Consider the following 18,835-nt stretch of genomic DNA (forward strand, 5'->3'; position numbering starts at 1 on the left):
TTGCGTGTAGAACAGCTGGAGATGCTTGGTCTAATCTTGAAGAAAGATATGCTTCTATATCTAAAATTGATGCCGATCACTTAAAAACTGAGTTCCATACAATTCAAAAGCAGAGTGATTTAGTGAATAAATATCTTCTCATACTTAAGTTTATTAGGGATTACTCACTGCAACTGGAAAATTCATTTCTCACAATGATGTTATCATTGCTACTTTAGCTGGATTGCCCAATGAATATGCTACCATTAGAACGGTAGTTTTTGCAAAAGATACCTCTATTTCTATGAAATAATTAAAAGCTTTGCTTCTTGGTGCTGAAAGAGAAAATAACATTGCCATAAACTCTTTATCTGATAGTATGTCAGCTTTATACATGCATGGTGGTTCTAGGTCTTCAAGGAGTTCACAATTTAAAAATGGTCCATCTATTTCACAGTCTTCTGATGTTGAATCTCCTAGCACTGGAGGCAGGATTACTGCAGTTCCAATGGTTCCTTATGGTGCTCAGCCACCTGGATTTCCTCCATATTTTCCTCAATCATCACAGGATTAGTTGCCTTTCCTTCCTACACCAACTTTTGGTTTTGGAACTGGTATTGTTGGTAATTGGAGTTCTGCATCTAGACAATTTTTAGTGTCTGGAGCTTCACATTATAATGAGGACAACAACAACAAAGATCTAATAATGGAGGCCAACATAATTATAATGGGGGTCATAAGTCTAACTACAGAGTTAAAAATTTCTAATGGTTATAGGCAAAATAATGGATGGTATGGAAAATACAAAATCTAGAACAACAATGCAGCCTGAGTGTCAAATTTGTCAGAGAATGAGTCACAGTGACCTGCATCAAATTGTTTCTTTAGGAATGCTCAAAGGCCTTCTATTGGGTTCTCTACCAAGTGTCAGATTTGTGGTGAAAAGGGACATAGTACACTTGAATGTTATCAGAGAAGAAATTATTCTTATCAACCCAGGGGACCACTATCTTCTCTAGTTCCAACCTTCATTGCAACTCTACCAATGGCTCCAATTTTTCCAATTCTCTTTCATCAGCAAGGCACATCTAACGCTTCATCTCCTTTTGCAGCACAGTATTCCTATAAAGTTCTTGGATCTACAGTCTATGCAACACCTCCAAATTCATCTGATAATGATAAAGGTTCTTGTTTTATTAATGCTATGGCTGCACATAATTCTTCATCATTTTCAAATTCTTCTACATAGATTTTAGATACATGGGAATCTCATCATATGACTTCTGATTTGACAAGCTTGAATAATGTCACTCAATTTGAAGGTGTTGAGACAATAAAACTTGGCAACGGTCAAGGTTTTCCAGTTGACAATATTGGTTCTACTTTGATAAACACTCCATCAGGTTCTCTTATTTTGAAATAAGTGTTACATATCCCTTGTATTGTTGTCAATCTTATGTCAGTTACTTAACTTTGCAAGAACAATAAATGTTGGTTTATATGTGATGATAACTAGTTCATTGTGCAGGACAAGGTAACAAAGAGATCTTATACAAAGGAAGGATAAAACATTGTTTCAGATTCCTGCTTAAAATTTTTCTTCTACGTTAACTTTTCCTGGACAGTTGATGAAATCTTTAGTGTGGCATCACATACTGGGACATCCAACAAATGAAGTCATGTCTGTTATGTTAACTAAGTCTCAAATTTCTCATGCTATAGATGATGTGCATAAAATGTGTACTGCTTGTATTTATAAGAAATAGATAAGTAACCTTTTTTCTGTTGATTTTACTATATGTGTTCTTCCTTTTGATCAAGTTCATACTGATATATGGGGACCAACACATGTATAGTCCATTGAGGAGTAGACATATGTGGATATTCCCACTATTCAATAAATCTGAAGTGTTATCTACATTGTCCAATTTTACAAGTTTGTTGAAGTTTAGTTTGGTATCAGTATTAAATGTTTATTATATGATGGAGGTGGTGAGTTTACTAGTAAAGCTTTTAAGGAATTCATCGCTTTAAAAGGTATGACTCATAGAGTTTCATGTCCTTATACACCTCAACAAAATAGATTAGTAGAAAAAAAAATCTCACATTGTTGAAACTACCATCACATTGATGGATGCTGCAAGATTATGTCAAAATTTCTGCTATCATGCTTGTGCTCATGCAATAGTTTTAAGGCTAAATAGCCAAAATGGTCCCTGAGATTTGCATAACTCATCACTTTGGTCCCTAACATTTCAAATCAATCAAAGTGGTCTCTGAGATTGTCCACCATCCATCATTTTGGTCATTCCGTTAAAAACTCCGTTAAGTGTCCTGGAGCTCTTGGTCGGAAGTTTGGGCAATTTTCAAAAGCTTCGTAACTGAATCGTTTCTTAACCAAATTCGACCCATAATATATCAAAATGAAAATAGGAAAGTGTAGAATAAGATTATACCTATTTGGAAGCCCAATGGTTGCCCGCGATAGCCAGAAAATAGCCTCGTCCGAGGGAAAAGTAGAAAACTCGTCGGAAACTGGATAAATTTAAACGTTCATAACTTCTTCAATACTAAACGGAATCAAGTGATTCAAAAACTAAAATAATACTAATCGACGAGGCGAAGAGAATGATACCTTTTTCGACGGCTAACTCGCCGTGGTTTGGCCCGAAAACGGCTTGAAAGTGACCATTGACAGCCACTTTCGAGCCTTTTTCCGGCCCCAACACTGCGAGTTAGCCATAAAAAAAAGGTATCATTCTCTTCGTCTCGTTGAGAAGTATGATTTTAGTTTTTGAATCACTTGATTTTGTTGAGTATTGAAGAAGTTATGAACGTTTAAAGTTTACCCAGTTTCTGGCGAGTTTTCCAGTTTTCTCTCGGACCAGTCAACTTTGAGGCTATTTTCCGGCCATCTCCCACAACCATTGGGCTTTGGAATAGGTATAATCTTATTATACACTTTCCTATCTTCATTTTGATATATTATGGGTTGAATTTGATTAAGAAACGATTGAGTTACGAAGCTTTGAAAATTGCCCAAATTTCCGGCCAAGAGTTCCAGGACACTTAAGGGAGTTTTTAACAGAAGGACCAAAATGATGGATGGTGGACAATCTCATGGACCACTTTGATTGATTTGAAATGTTAGGAACCAAAGTGATGAGTTATACAAATCTCAGGGACCATTTTGGCTATTTACCCTAGTTTTAATAAATAGGATGCCAAGTAAAGCTTTTCAAATGCACTTTTCTTATTGTGCTCTTTTTTTTATAAGCCTCTACCCTTTCAAGAATTAAATATATTTGGCAACTATTTATCCTTATCTAAGGCATTACAATGATAATAAGCTTCAACATATGACTTATGTGAGCCTATTTTTGGGATATGCCTCAGGTTATAAGGGTGTGATATGTTATAATTTTCAATCCAAGAAGTTAATTCTATCAGGACATGTGCTTCATGATGATTCCAATTTTCTAACCAAATGTGTTAAACAAATGGCTCCAGAGGTTGTGAAAGTTGTACTTACTTTATCCACTCCTCCAATAGTTGTGAATGTAGTTTCTCTTGGTATACAGCATAACTTGTCTAATGGGGATTCAATCTATGATTCCATTTCTTCTCTACATGAAATTCATAATGCATCTAGTTTCAACTTTACTCTGGTAAATGCTCATTCTAGGAATAGTTTTGATACTGCAATATATCAATCTGAAGCAGGGTCTTCACAGGGATCTGAAACATCACATTCTTAGGTTTCTCCTAAAAGTCAAGATCAGTTCCAACCTTTGTTACCTACTTAATCTTGCACAGCTTCAAGTACTCCCTCCTATCTCTTCTCTAGATGATTCTACTTAATGCAGTTATACCAGATCCAATATCTAGTAGTAATCATCCTATGCAAACAAAGTGACAATTAGGGGTTATTGAAAAGAAGAATTATGTTGCATATTTGGCTTTGTTTCCTAAGCTTAAGTCCTAAAAGATTGATGAGCATGAAGATTCTTGTATTGTTGGGTATTCATTTATAGTTGGTATTAATGCTTGTGATGAGTCAAAAACTTTAAGAATTGTTGCTTCTAATTTTCATTAGCAGCAAGCAATGCAATATCAGTTTGATTCATTGAAATTAAGCTCAAGGAACATGGAATTTAATTCCTCCACCAGCTAATAGGTCTATTATTAGCAGTAAATTGGTCTTCAAGATCAAGAAATATCCTTATGGGAATATTGCTAGATATAAGGTAAGGTTGGTTACTCAGGGGTTCACTTAAGAGCATGTTTTGGGTTATTCCAAAACCTTCAATCCAATCAGTAAGGTTAATTTTCACTCTTGCTACCTGTCACAAATGGGAACTTAGATAGTAGAATCAAAATACCTTTTTGCACTGAGATTTACAAGAAGATATCTATATGAAACAACCATAAGGGTTTATTGTAGGGGTGGGCGCGGTGCGGTTTCGAGTGAAACCACAACCGAAACCGAAACTTTTTGCGGTGCGGTGCGGTGCAGTTTTGAAGCCAAAACCGAAATGAAACCAAACCGTTTGGTTCGGTTCGGTGCGGTTTCAAACGGTTTCGGTTTGGTTTTTGAGAAAAAAAATGTACAATTTAAAATATACACATATTTATGCATAAGACGGTCTTATTTTCCTTGTATATTAATTAATAAATATGCAGCAAAATTGCACCAAAAACAGCAACAACAATGCAGCAAAAAACAGCTCCAAAACTGCCAAAAAAATGCAGCCAAACTGCATAAAAAACGCAGAAAAATAGCAGCAAAACAACACCAAAAAACTGTACCAAAACTGCAGCAAAAAACTGCACTGAAACTGCCGCAAAAAACTGCACAAAACTGCACAAAAAACAGCAGCTACACAGCAGCTAAACTGCACCAAAAAACTGCACAAAACTGCAACAACAATGCAGCAAAAAACAGCGCCAAAACTGCCAAAAAAATGCAGCCAAACTGCATAAAAAACACAGAAAAACAACAGAAAACAGCAGCAAGACAACACCAAAAACTACACCAAACCTGCAGCAAAAAACTGAAGGGAAAATCTGCTCACGAGAGTAGAAGGTATAATTGTTGATTGCAAGTAGAAATCCTAGTTGGGAGCAGCCTCTCCATAAATGGGGGTAAGGCTAGCCGACATTCACCTCTCCCAGACCCTGCGTAAAGCGGGAGCCTTATGCACTGGGTACGACCTTTTTTTTTTTAAAGTAGAAATCCTAGATGCTTTACTGAATGGAACCTCATATGCATACTTCTTGCATTGTTCTAGTGGTAATCTAGTCCCACAAAAAAATCTAATCCCACAAATATCAAAAGTAAACCTACTTTTTAACGATACGAAAGAAAGCTTGCGTCTCCAACCAACCTACTAAGAAAACCACACAAACTTCACAACAACGACGCTTCCATAATTGCGTTTCAACATTCATCTGGTAATTTCTATGGACAGTTCAAGAACTTGAAGAAGTTTTACATCAATCTTACAGGAGAAATCTACGCGAGAAGCGACTTTAATTCCCCGATGCTTAAAGGTCTAAGATGAAACACAAATAATTGAGATGATAAATGTCTACATTCTACAGAGGAATACTGCAGCAGTTGTTAGTTGGCAAACAACTTAATAAACAAGGCGATCAATCTTTTGAGTAGCAACAACGAATCAAAGTCTACAGCAAAATTTCCAAAAAGCTGATCCAGATTCAAGGGTGAGCATGAACTAGAATGGAAGAACACAAAAATCCATTTCAAATCTTGATGCAAGAAACACGAAGGAATCAAAGACCTAGACATAACCAAGCACTAAATTAGGATATTCATGACAGACACAGCCTCGTGGGCAATCCGCCATTCGGATACTCGTCCTCCTCCTCGGTGCAAATAAATTCAGAAAATGGAAGCAATAAATTCGAAAATGGAAGCAATAAATTCAGAAATTATCTTTCAAGACCCAAACTTCTTTTTAAGACAAATAACTAACAAATAACTAAGAAATTGTCTTACCATATTAGCTGGTAAGCAATGACTCAGTGAGGTCGCAAGGCAAGGCAGAGGCGGAGATGCAGATTGCAGTCAGGCAGTTGCCGATCACTTCCACCGCTTCCAGAGATGCAAGCAGGCAGTCGCTCGCAGAGGCAGACGCAGAGATGCAGATTGCAGAGATGGAAGCAGAAGCAGCCTGGTGATCGCAGAGGATAAACAGAGATGCAGATTGCAGAGATGGAAGCAGAAGCAGTCGCTCGCAGAGGCGGACGCAGAGATCGCAGAGGCGGACGCAGAGATCGCAGAGGTGCAAACCCAAAACCGCAAAACCAAATCTATAAGCTAGTTGAACTAATTAAAAATTAAAAAGTTTAAAATATAACATTTATTTATTATATGATGTGGTTTCGGTTTCAGTTTCGGTTTCGGTGCGGTTTTGAAAACCCAAAACCAAAACCAAACCGTTTTGTGTGCCGCGGTTCGGTTTTGAAACCGAAACCGTTTCAAAACCGCAAAACCAAACCGTTTGGTGCGGTTTGATTCGATTCGTGTTTCAGTTTCGGTTTTCGGTTTCAAGTGCCCACCCCTAGTTTATTGATTCAAAGTGTCCTAATCATGTGTGTAAATTGGTTTTGTCCTTATATGGGCTTAAACAAGCTCCAAAGGCTTGGATTTACAAGAAGATATTAATTATGCATAATTATTGAATATTTTGCAAGTTTGAAATGCCATGACGTTTTCGAGAACGTTAATTTCTCTGTTTACCTCCACATTGATTGCAAGTTTCAAATGCCAGAAGATTGAACAAAAGGCCAAACAGTGGGATACACTCATAGTGCGCCAATGATACTCATATATATGTTTTATATTGGAAATAATGGTTCATATCCTTTAACCCGTATCTTCCAGCAAATAATTATCGACTATAATAGAAAACTTTTAACCCCACAATGGTGCGTCAGTCAGATAATATATGTTTTATATTGGAAATAATTGTTCATATTTTAACCGTGTTATCCCGCAAATAATTATCGACTTTCATCACACCCTTTATTTATTCAAGCACATATTTCGATAATACCAAATCTTCAATATCGAATCCAATTGAAAGACATCTATCTATTCGTGGAGATGGATTATTTTTACCTCTCATATGATCTGGTGGTACCTCTCATGGCAGTCACATTGGCCTTGTCACTATTTCTCTACTCCCTGTTATGGAAATATGGAGGGGTAATCCGAAAAGCGCCACCGGAAGCCGGTAGAGCATGGCCAATAATTGGCCACCTCCACTTATTATCAAGCTCAACTGAACCAGCCCATTTGCTATTCGGTAACTTGGCCGACAAGTATGGACCCATTTTCACTATAAAGTTCGGAGTGAAGAGAGCTATCGTCGTCAGTAGTTCCGAAATAGCTAAGGAGTGCTTCAAAACCAACGACAAAGTGTTTGCAAGCCGTCCAAAATCTATAGCCGGAGAAGTTCTGGGCTACAACTATGCCTTTTTCCCCTTCAGTCCTTATGGCGACTACTTTCGCCAAATACGCAAGATAGCCACACTGGAGGTGCTATCCCAGACCCGCATTGAGAAGCTAAAACACATTCGGGAATTTGAAGTGAAGGCATCCATGAAAGAAATGCACCGACGATGGACAGTGAACAAGAAGAGTAGTGGTTCGACTAAGGTGTTGGTGGAGATGAAAGAATGGCTTGCGTTTACAAATGAAAACGTTATATTTAGGATGATTGTCGGGAAAAGTTTTCTGGAAGCTACTGACTCGAAGTACTCTCAAGGATGTTATTTGGGTCGGAAAACGTTTTTGGAATTTCTTCGATTAAGTGGGACTTTTGTGATTTCGGATTCAATTCCGTTCCTGAGGTGGTTGGATTTGGGTGGACATGAGAGAGCTATGAAGAAGATTGCAAAGGAGCTAGAAGAAGTGTTCAAGGGATGGCTAGAAGAGCATAAGCACAAGAGGAAGATTTCGGGCAGACTGATGGTTGATGAGCTTGATTTCATGGATGTCATGCTTTCAATCCTTGGTAACAATGAAGTTACTACATCCTATGACGCTGATACTATCAACATAGCTACTTCCCTGGTAATTTTTCACATACACGTTATATTGGTTGAAATTGAACATGCATCTTATATTATTAAAGCAGGTTGTCTTGCTTGTGAAGCCTAATGGCCACACGTACTTCAGGTCACTTGACTTGTGTTGTCTATATGCTAGGCTTTAAAATTCACCACACATGAGGAGTGAGTATTGAAAGTATTAAACCCACATCAAGAAAATGAGGGATCTTACATGTGCTTATAAGTACTACTTACTATACTGTCGATTGGTTTTATGATGGAACCTCAACTTTCTTCTACCATGATGGTGCCTGATCTGATAGCTCTTATTCATTCTGAGAAATTCTTGAGTGTGACGGTAAAACCACTTTCAAGTTCACTGAATTGTTAGACGTGTATACATACATGAAAATCAGGTTAGATGGGAGAAAGTGAGTAGAAGGAGAAGGAAAGAGGAAAAGAGTGAGAGAAAGTTAGGGTGGGGAAAAAATTGTCTTAAATTGTAAACTATGTTGGCGTAGAAGATTGTTGATGCCATATACTTGTGTTTATGTTACTTGTTTTGCAGACTTTTCTATTAGGAGGTGCAGAAACTACGACTGCGACAATGTCATGGGCTCTAGCTTTACTTGTGAACCACCCTGAAACACTAAAGAAGGTCCAAGAAGAACTAGATGAAAATGTTGGTAAAGATAGACAAGTGAAGGAATCAGACACAGACAAATTGGTCTATCTCCAAGCTGTTATCAAAGAATCAATGCGATTGCACCCTGCTGCACCACTTGCAATACCACACCTATCCACTAGCGATTGCATGGTAGGTAACTACCACGTCCCAGCTGGCACACGCCTATTGGCTAACATTTCAAAGATCCATAGAGACCCAAATGTGTGGTCAGAGCCAAACGAATTCAAGCCAGAACGATTCCTCACAACCCATAAGGGCTTGGATGTTAAGGGTCGGGATTTTGAGTTGTTACCATTTGGCAGTGGTAGAAGGATGTGCCCTGCAATCTCACTTGCACTAAAGGTCACAGAATTTACACTCGCTTCTTTTCTTCATGGGTTTGAAATCGAAACCGCAACGGATGACCCGATTGACTTGCGTGAGACAGCGGGATTAACCAACCATATGAGTGCCTTGTTTGAAGTCCTTCTCACTCCACGCCTTCCTGCTGAGTTATATTAATATAATGTACTAATTAGGCAAAGTGTGCTATGTTATGTTTGTTCTTTGAGTGATTGTTATTTGTCGAGTCCTTTATATTTGTATCTCAGCATTGTTTTTGTACTAATTAGGCAAATTGTGGTATGTTATGTATGTTCTTTGAGTGATTGTTATTTGTCGAGTCCTTTATAAATATATCTCATCATTCAACAATGCTCACCAGTTTTACTTGTTTTTCTAAATAAATTTATGTATTTCCTATATGTGCTTCAAGGGACATATTTGTGAGCAAACATTTTAGCATATGGAATTTGAGATGAAAGATCGTTGAAACCCCGACCATTATGGCCCCTAGAAATTTTTTAAATAAACAAAAACATAAATGGCCACATATATTCATGGAACAAGATGGCGATACTAAAAAGGTCTTATACCCATAATAAATAAGGAAGAGTCATCCGTTTCACACATGTGGCCAACAAGCACGTGTGGTCATCACCGCCAATTACATTATAAGGTTCTTCGAACTAGGTAGAAACATCAGCAATTTTAAGAGGGCATCGCCTCTATTTTTTTATGTTAATTTATTAATCAATGATTGAAATTAGGCCTCAGAAATGGTGCACGAAATGCATGCGAAATTCACAAGCTTGTAGCTATTGTGCTTCCTCCTCTGATTGGTTGTCTGGTTTATGGGTTGACCATTTCGTTACATGCAGGGTGGCTTTCTCAGCCTGCCAAGTTCAAGCAACAAATTTGTACAATAACGAGTATTTCAAATTTAGGGTTTGAAAGGGGAACAAATAAATATATAAGAAAACAAAAAGATAACATAATCAAAATCATTATGTCTAATTAACATACCTCCTTTTCCCAATCACGTTGAATTGTGATGGTGGCCAATATCAATGTTTGCATACCGGTTCCACCAATGATCATCCCACCCCAAATACCCTGTTTTACATCATATAATAAACAAAAAATGCCAAGATAATGCCATTAATCCTTGCAAAATTTATGATGGCACAAGTGGTACAGTTAGCAAAATTTGGTCCTATACTGGCTGCGAGGACTAAGATTTTTATATGTTTAAGAGCATGTTTACAAAAGAGATGCAGAAAAACAAAGAAGTATATGGAGCAATAACCAGCTTACCCTAATACCCAAGTTGAAGGCCCATCCCATTAAAATTCCAAGTGGCAATCCAACAATGTAGTAGCAGAAAAGATTTATATATGCCACCCATGCTTGCCATCCCGATCCCACTGCTACTCCTGTTCATTGTAAACCCCATAAAAATTTGGTCATGGTCAGTAACATATGATAAAATGTGTATAACCACCATTCTAGGTCAGAATTGTGAGTATACGAAGGGAAAAGAGTTCTACATCAAGGAAATGAGAAATCTTGCAAGGACTTAAAAGAAGTTGAGCTATTTTCCATATTACTAATTGGTTCTATAATGAAATCTCAATTTTCTTCATGGGCTCACTTTTATGGTCAAGATGGTTAACCAAATGGTTCCAAATTGGTCGTAGAACAAACCTGATAAAACAGGTTGGACGCTATTAAGTAGAATTGTGATGGCCAAGAGGTAAGACATGTGATTAACTGCTTCAACGACATCACTGCTGGTGGTGAATATGTATGCGATCTTGTCATGGAGTGCAATTATAAGTACACAAAAAAAGACACCAACCATGGTCGATTCAATTACAGAAACCTTCGTTGCAAACTTTGCTGCCTTCCAGTTTCCAGCTCCTAGTTCATTTGCAACTCTTACTCTGTAAATTCATAATATAAATTTCAAATGAATGCTAGTGTTTGTACTATGTCAAATAACTCTACTAAGTACAAAAAACTCCTGATTTCATCATTTCTTGCCTCTATAGTTTTAGTTCCATTATTAAGGTGAGATTAATTTGGAAAGAGAATAGAAATGATACCCCGTTCCAGCAAAGAAGGCTAGAGGAATCATGATCTCCCACCCATTAATAGTCATGCTGCAGAATTTAGACCCAATCATAAAAATGATTAGCTAAAATTGGGTTTGGTTTTTATTTTTTAAATATTATTATGAATGGGATTCCAAGCTATTACATTAATTTAGAGGAGGAGAAGGTTTGAACCTCGGACACAAGGGTGGAATTTAAGTCAACGCCTTATCCACTAAGATTGGACCACATGCAGCTAAAATAGTAATATTAAAATAAAAGTTTAAATATGGTTAATTTTTCACCCTAAAGTGTTCGAGGTTTTCAAATTTGATCTTTAAATTGTGTTTTGGAGATGGTCTAAAATTTTATTTTCTCTATATAACCTTAAGCGCGTAAAAGCTCTTAATCACTTGACCCATATGATCCTAACAAATTCTATTTTTTTAAGTGCTTAGTGATGTCAAATAACCACGTTCGGAAGAAAGCTGATGGTTTAGCACTTTCCAATCCAATTTCCTCAATTTCTGAAATTCTGAACAACAATTTAAAACATCACACTTTCCAACCACTTTCACAGTAATATCTTTAAAACAAGGTCACCTACTAAACATGTATCCATCTCTATCAATTTTTGAAATTAAAGTTATTAGGGTTAAGTACCAAATTGGAATTGCAACCCGAAAGTTCATGAAGCAAGTCTAATTATTAGTTAAATTTGATCCGTGCAAATTAAGGAGAATTGGAATTATATAAAACATGGAATCGCATACCAGACTGACAAAGCATCCACAGTAATGGTGGTATTTTTCAAATAACCAGTTATCAATATCAGTATCCTGTACTACCAGTTCTCCAAGCTGCATAAATCATTGGTAACACAATCAACCTACAGAAAATACAAAAAAAAATATAAAAAAAAATCATATGCATGTGGGAACGAATTAAATGTGTACCAAAGCATAACGCCAGAAGCAACCGAAAGTTTGATAAATTCCCAGAGCCCAGAAAACGCTTGCGTAGAGAAACCAGTCCAAGTCTGTGAACACCAACCACAAGTAGCATACACATAGAGCCCCAAAGCCAAAACCCACCAAGAAATATCCAAAGCAATAACAGCACCAAAAACCCCAAAATGCAACACATCGACGAAAAGCCAACTCGTCAATATATTGATCAATAAAGCCACTAAACTGACCCAAGCAATAACAATGTTCTGAAGCTGGCTTTGCAAGAACCTTGTCAATGGGAAGTAAAACGCAAAGCTGAAGTGCAGGGGTATGAGCCACAGAGCCACCGCTCCTGACAGTGCCGCCACATCATCACTTTGTCCCAATAGTTTCAGAATTGGAGTGACGAAAATGTAAACCGGCAAAAGTGCAATGCAGCAGAGAAATAACACCGTCCATGACCTTTGCAAGTATATTCCAAGCATATGGTACCTTTTTGCTCCAAATGCCTGCCCACAAAGTGTTTCCAGTGCACTTGCCATTCCTAACTGATGGCCAATTATAAGAAAATTAACTATAAAACAATTAGGCCTCATTTGGTAAGTATGATTGGATTTGAATTGATAACGGTTCAATTTCACGACAAATTCAAGGTAAAAGTGGATCATTTTTTATTTGGAGGATATTAAATGAGGATTAGACATGAAGAAAACTTTACGTTCTAATCCTACTATTTTTGAGAGGATTGAAATGCATATATAATTTTTCTTCATGAGTAAATCATTTTCTAACCCTTGCTACTGGGTCATACTTTTTTTTTTATTTCTCCCCTCAACATGCCTTGATATTATAGAGTTTTACATTCCAATTCAATCCTACATTCCAAATAAGCCTAAGAGATTACAAAGTCAAATTTTTGAATCGAAAGTTGTAGTTAATTAATGTGCTTTAGGTACCAAACATTTATATGTTGAAATAAAATGTTATTATAATTAATAATTCGACAATATAACATACCATGAGAAGTTTCAGTGAAACAGAGTGTGTTTAGTTAGTAGTAGTACATTAATTATTACGTACCAAGAGGCCAAAATTGAAGCCGATGACCAGAGTGATTCCAATGGAAACTGAAGCTAGTTCAACCTCCCCAAGGTGTCCAGCAAAGGCTTGGGTAATGACGTTCATGGAGAAAGTAGCCACCCTGCTGAAGATTGCAGGACCCACTATTTTCCATAGCTTCTTGGTCTCTAACCAGACCCTTAGTGAAAGGTCTGTTTTCTGATCTCTGTCATTGGCGGCACTGTTTTGGGGTAATGCCTCTGGTAATAGAGACTGAGTAAGATCACCATCTTGGTCACTGTTTCTGTTTCCCATGAGAGAAATAAGAAACTGTACTCTTGTTTGCTGACTTCCTATATTGGTTGAGAGAGAGAGAGAGAGAGAGAGAGAGTTTGCCCTTGGAGTGACGTAACAGTTTGGAATTTTTGTAAAATAGGAGTTGTTGAAGCTGTCGGTGAATAGCATTTAAAGAATACAAAGTAGTTGAGGGTGGGTTAATGAGTGGCAGCTTTTTCTCTGAACAACCTTATTTAATTAAATAAGGTCGGTGGTTGTATGAATTTTAAAATATTAACGAGCTTCATTTTGTATCTAGTTTTTTGTATCTCTAAGTACTCCATGTCTTTTTTTTTAAGTTTCATTTCAAATCTTCATAGGTTTTCCACTACGATTTTTTGTTATGATTCTTTATCTCATAATTGCATTTTCTAATAGTAACTCCACCGTTGCTAATTGCCTTGAAAATGGGCAACTCAATCTATTCCTCCTCCCAAAACACTCTAGCCCACTCGAGCAATTTAGGGCAAGCCCGATGAAGAAGTTAAGCAATAATCCACTAGCCTAACGTATGCGCTATGTGAAGCAAGACTGGCATCACAATTTAAATTATTAAAAATTATAAAAATTAATTATAAATATAAAAAAATATATAAAATTTTCTATAAATGTCTAACCATGTTCTACCACTTTACATTAGATTTCAATATTTTCAAATACTTTCAATCAATATTTTATTATTATCCGAAATTAAAAATAAAGTTTTCTTTCATTATTTTATAAATAAAAATTACTTATATTTTAATACAAATTACCTGGGCTCTTTAGTTTAGGAGTGAAGATGCACTTAGGTAGTTACTGTTCACTACAGGCAGTTACTGTTCCTTTAAGGGGAATGGGTTGCCTTTAAGGAGCTTCTATAGGTCTTTGATTCACATGTCCAAACCACCTTAACCGAATTTCTCTCATCTTATCTTCAATTGTGAGCACTCCGAGTTTACCTCAGATATCTTCATTCTTAATGATGTCCCTTTCCCATAAACCCACAGATCCAATGAAGCATTTTCATATCCATTACCTTTTTTTTTTTTTTGCATGTGTTGATGTTTGATCGTCCAACATTCCATGCCAAAGCATTTCTTGTTGTTTGTGCATACAACAAGAACAACAACCAAGCTTTATTATGACAACATGTCCCTAGTTCTACAATTTTATAAATTTTTAAAATGTGAATTTACGAAAATTCCCTAAAGGCGAGGGTATTGACTTTCGTTGACCAACGTATAGTGAGACGTACGAAATATTCTTTTAGCATATTCTTGAAGTAGTCAATGATACGAATGCGTAGGCGCAAAAAAAAAATCGAAATCGGAGCTACGGTTAAAATTTTATGGAACTACAAATCCGAAAATTATGTTGGTAAGGGCTACTATTTATTATTTTATACATTTCTCATAATTATATTATTACTATTTTAACATTAGTTGATAGAAAATTGAAGGAAAGAAGAAGAATGAATGGAGGAAAGGGAGGGATGTTGCATAGTCGAAGGAGAGAAAAGGAAGGGGTTGCTGCCCAATCAGGAAGAAGGATAGATCCAATGACCAATTGAGGGGGAGATCAGGGAGGGAAAGGAGAGAGGTGAGTGGCACCCAACCCAGACCTTCATCCCTTTGACCCGTATACCCAAGACTCAACCAGCAACACCACTGGTTTTGAAACATTTTTCGGTGGTTCTCCAAAAAATTAAAATTCTTCATCACTTGGAATCATCCTAAGATCCTTCCCTCAACCCTTCTTATATAAAAACCCAAGCCAATTTGGCTTTAATTTGGGGAATTTGAACCGAGAGTTCAAAGGTTGCACGGTTGCGATCCGTCCAAATCCAAAAGGTTTTCCGTCAGTCATCACCATCCTCAAGTGTTCCTTAAGCCCAGGAATAAACCCCAAACAACCTTGGAGGCGGCGGAGCACCGAAGAAGCCGAATCGAAGGCCACCCTTTTTAGGGTTTCCGGTGGATTCGAGATGAATTGGAGCTTTTCTCGGCCAAATTGATCTTAGTCACACGTATGAAACTTGCTCTACTCGTTGTGATCTTCATTCTTGTAAAATTTGAGAATTTTTGGAAATAGTTGAATTTTCCGACGAATCGGGGCGGCGACGTGTGGACCGAGATCCGACCTAACCATCCCAGGCTAATTTGCTGCCTCGATTCCATAGACATCCGTTTAGTGAAATCCCAATGTTTTAATATAGTTTCGTAGTTGACCGCCTAGTTGGCCGTCACTTGGTTATTATATGAATTGACGATCTGACCACTGGATCATCACCAAACATTAATACGTTATAATACGTAATATTTAAGGACCATATAAACTTACCGATCAAGAATTCGACGTACGGATCTTCCCAAATTGGATTGGTAAGTTCGTAAAATAAAACGTTGACCGCCACTTGAATTGTGATTGGCGGAGATTCGACCATCGGATCATGGTAATATTTTAGTATGTTGTTCTAGAAGCATAATGTGGATCTTTGGAAGTTACGGATTGGAAATTCAAGGTGAAGATCTTCCGGATTGAGTTAAGTAGGGTTGTCGACCGGACCGTTGACCTTTGATCGATAGTGTAGTTTTGGTCAATGGGTTTAACGTCTTTGGGGATGTGTTTTATGTAAGTTACGTGTTATATTGATAAGAATTCTGAGACATGATTTGATTGTTCTAGGCGGCGATTGTTCGTGATGCCTCGATATTCATGCTAGGGAGTTGTAATGTGAACTTCAGGTGAGTGGGTCTTTTCCTTTTTATAGTGTGTGTGTGTGTGTCTATATATAATTGATAGTTTTCATTTATGCATTTGAAAAAGAATTCCTTACGTACGCCTGGATTTGACTAAAGTTTATAAGAATTAGCAAAATTACAGAATTTATGAAATATACTACATCCTACGAGATGCACATATATGCTTATAATCTTTGATGCCATAATTATATCTACAACTATGAATGTTAGTATGTTAATTAGAACTATCGAATCACTGTGGCATGCTTATATTTATGTAGTTTGCTCATCATTACTACACGTCGATTTTAGTGCTTATCCAGGGCCAGGGCAAGTCTTTCATGTATATGTTCACCTTCGCATCGCACGCTCTCCTTGGATTCAAGTAGGTGTTAGTCCTATCATACAGGTTGCATTAGGTAACTCCGAATCGTAGGTGACCGCGATTATCACCAGTCTTCACGCGATTATAGCACTAGAGCGTATAATATGATTACACCCAATCATGTCGTATAAGTAACATTGGGCGACTCCGATTCGTGTGCTAACATATATTGATAAGCATTAGTTCAGTCGTACAGGTCACATTAGGTGACTTCGATTGGTGTGTTAGCATAGGTTGTTGAGCACCTGATTTTACTTATATTACTGTTGAGATTTTGTGATTTTGGAATGTCATGCTTGATTTATGTTTTGCAAGCTATGGTAAGTATTTTCATACTATACGTGGTATGTATATTTTGGAAACTATACATGGTTTATTTTACTATAACGTTTTCAAAGGCTTTTACTAAAACTTTATTTTCAGGTCCACTCACTCTTAGTTTTTGCCCCTCTAGGTTTTAGTACCTGAGCTTTCATATTTACGAGGATTCTTGGCAAATCTTGGGGTGGACAGTTACCTTTGATGATATAATTTCTCACCTTATTTTACTGTAATGTACTTATGCTCTGTGAACACATGTGAATTGGGTTCATTCCCGCTCACAACGCACTCTTGTATTTTGGCACTTTTAGGTTTAAATTTATTCACATTTCCACATCACTATATTTTATGGCTTCATCACCCTCCAGGTGTCGGCCAACACAGCTCAATTTGGAGTCCAGGTGGACGTTTCATGTCGGGGTGTGTCATTATTGCATTCTAGAGCGCCACTGCGCTCAATTTTGCACGAAGTCTTCAGTTAGCTTTAAATAATCCACATCATTTGTGCATATATGGTAGAAAATTCCCATTATTTTGATAAGGAAAATGTAGACTATCTTTTTGGACCATATTTATAAACCATATAATGTGTCACCAATAAAAAAATAAGCATCAACAACCGCGTTATATGGTTTACAAAATATGATTTAGATAGATAATATTCCAAGCATTACACTTTGGATAATCTCTAGAATTTGTTGTGTTTTATATTCGTATCTTTTCTCATAAAATCTGACAACTTCATGAAGAGTTATGCCTCAATATAACTAGTTTTTCTGAATGAATGCCATTGAACAGATACACCAGCCTCTACTGTATAAGAGCAAGTTCACCCCATCCAAATTGCTTGGATAAATGGGCAATCCATCCCCAACATTCAAAAAGTAACCCCACCCTAGCCCAATCAGCTGGGCTATTGGGGAGTCAGACTCATCGCTTGGGCATGAATAGCCCAAGCCTGTGACTTAGTGGATCTGATGTTAGCCACGTGATTTTTTTTTTGTGCCAGATGTGGTTTACATGAGTGGAGAATGGTGAGTTAGCCGACCAAAAAACATGGATGGGATCAAAACTGCATGCGCCTCAGCCTTTTAGGATGGTGGTACCGTGGCTTTTCGGGTTGTTGGATTTCCAATGGTTAAATTTTTTTTAATTAGATTGTAATAGCTAGGACACGTGGCACAATATGGGTCATTAGATTATATCAATGGTCCATATTTTTTTCGACTTACATTAAAAGAAATAGCAAACGTTCTTTTATTACCCTTGGGACCATGTGTCACAATTGGGGCTATTAGATTGCAAAAACATGTAATCCAACGCTCCATGTTAACTAGGTTAGATAAAGATTATCGAAAAAAATCAGAAAAATACAAGAATAAAATTAATTTTTTTTTCCAATAAATACCCAACCATTCTCTCCACCCTACACCACATTTCCATATTTCCAAATACTTTCAACCAATCTTTCTCCCAAATTTTCTAAATACTTTTGTATGCAAAAAATGGCTAATGATGTAGGCTCAAATTGGTCGATCATTAAAGATGTTACGTTGTGTGAATCCTAAGTTTGAGTTTCTCATGACCATATTACGTGTAATGAGCAGAAGTTGCAACAACTTTGGAAGAAACTTCTTACCTATTTTTGCGAGATGCTTGGCAATACAAGAACAAATTAAGCTCTAGCAAGTCGGTGGAAAATACTCAACATATCTTTTACTAATTGGAGAGCACTGTTAAATAAGCTCATGATAATCTTCAAAGTGGTGAAAATTTATTTAGTAAGGGGAAAATATTGTTTTTACTTATTTCTTTTAGCCCTAAATTAACATTAATTAATTTGAATAGAGTTTTTTTTTTTTGCTTCCCATATTTGTTGTAGGCAATTCAAGCACAAG

At 37.0% G+C, this 18,835-nt stretch overlaps 1 protein-coding gene, 1 long non-coding RNA gene and 1 pseudogene across 2 annotated transcripts; 1 reads left to right on the forward strand and 2 right to left on the reverse strand.

The window, feature by feature from the left end:
* Positions 1-235: 235 nt before the first annotated feature.
* LOC114821778 (uncharacterized) lies at positions 236-6,293 on the reverse strand. The gene is made up of 2 exons (XR_003769568.2): positions 6,002-6,293; positions 236-614 (listed from the first exon to the last, which is right to left on the reverse strand). It is a non-coding gene; the product is annotated as an uncharacterized lncRNA (long non-coding RNA).
* Positions 6,294-7,033: 740 nt separating this feature from the next.
* LOC114821731 (cytochrome P450 CYP82D47-like) lies at positions 7,034-9,442 on the forward strand. The gene is made up of 2 exons (XM_029094928.2): positions 7,034-8,083; positions 8,630-9,442. Exons 1-2 carry the CDS (start codon positions 7,112-7,114, stop codon positions 9,248-9,250), a joined length of 1,593 nt encoding a protein of 530 aa, XP_028950761.2. The 5' UTR covers positions 7,034-7,111; the 3' UTR covers positions 9,251-9,442.
* Positions 9,443-10,212: 770 nt separating this feature from the next.
* Positions 10,213-13,585, reverse strand: LOC114821730 (protein DETOXIFICATION 27-like; annotated as a pseudogene).
* Positions 13,586-18,835: the final 5,250 nt, after the last annotated feature.

Source organism: Malus domestica, chromosome 15 (assembly GCF_042453785.1).
Source record: "Malus domestica chromosome 15, GDT2T_hap1".
In the NCBI taxonomy this organism is placed as follows: Eukaryota; Viridiplantae; Streptophyta; class Magnoliopsida; order Rosales; family Rosaceae; genus Malus; species Malus domestica.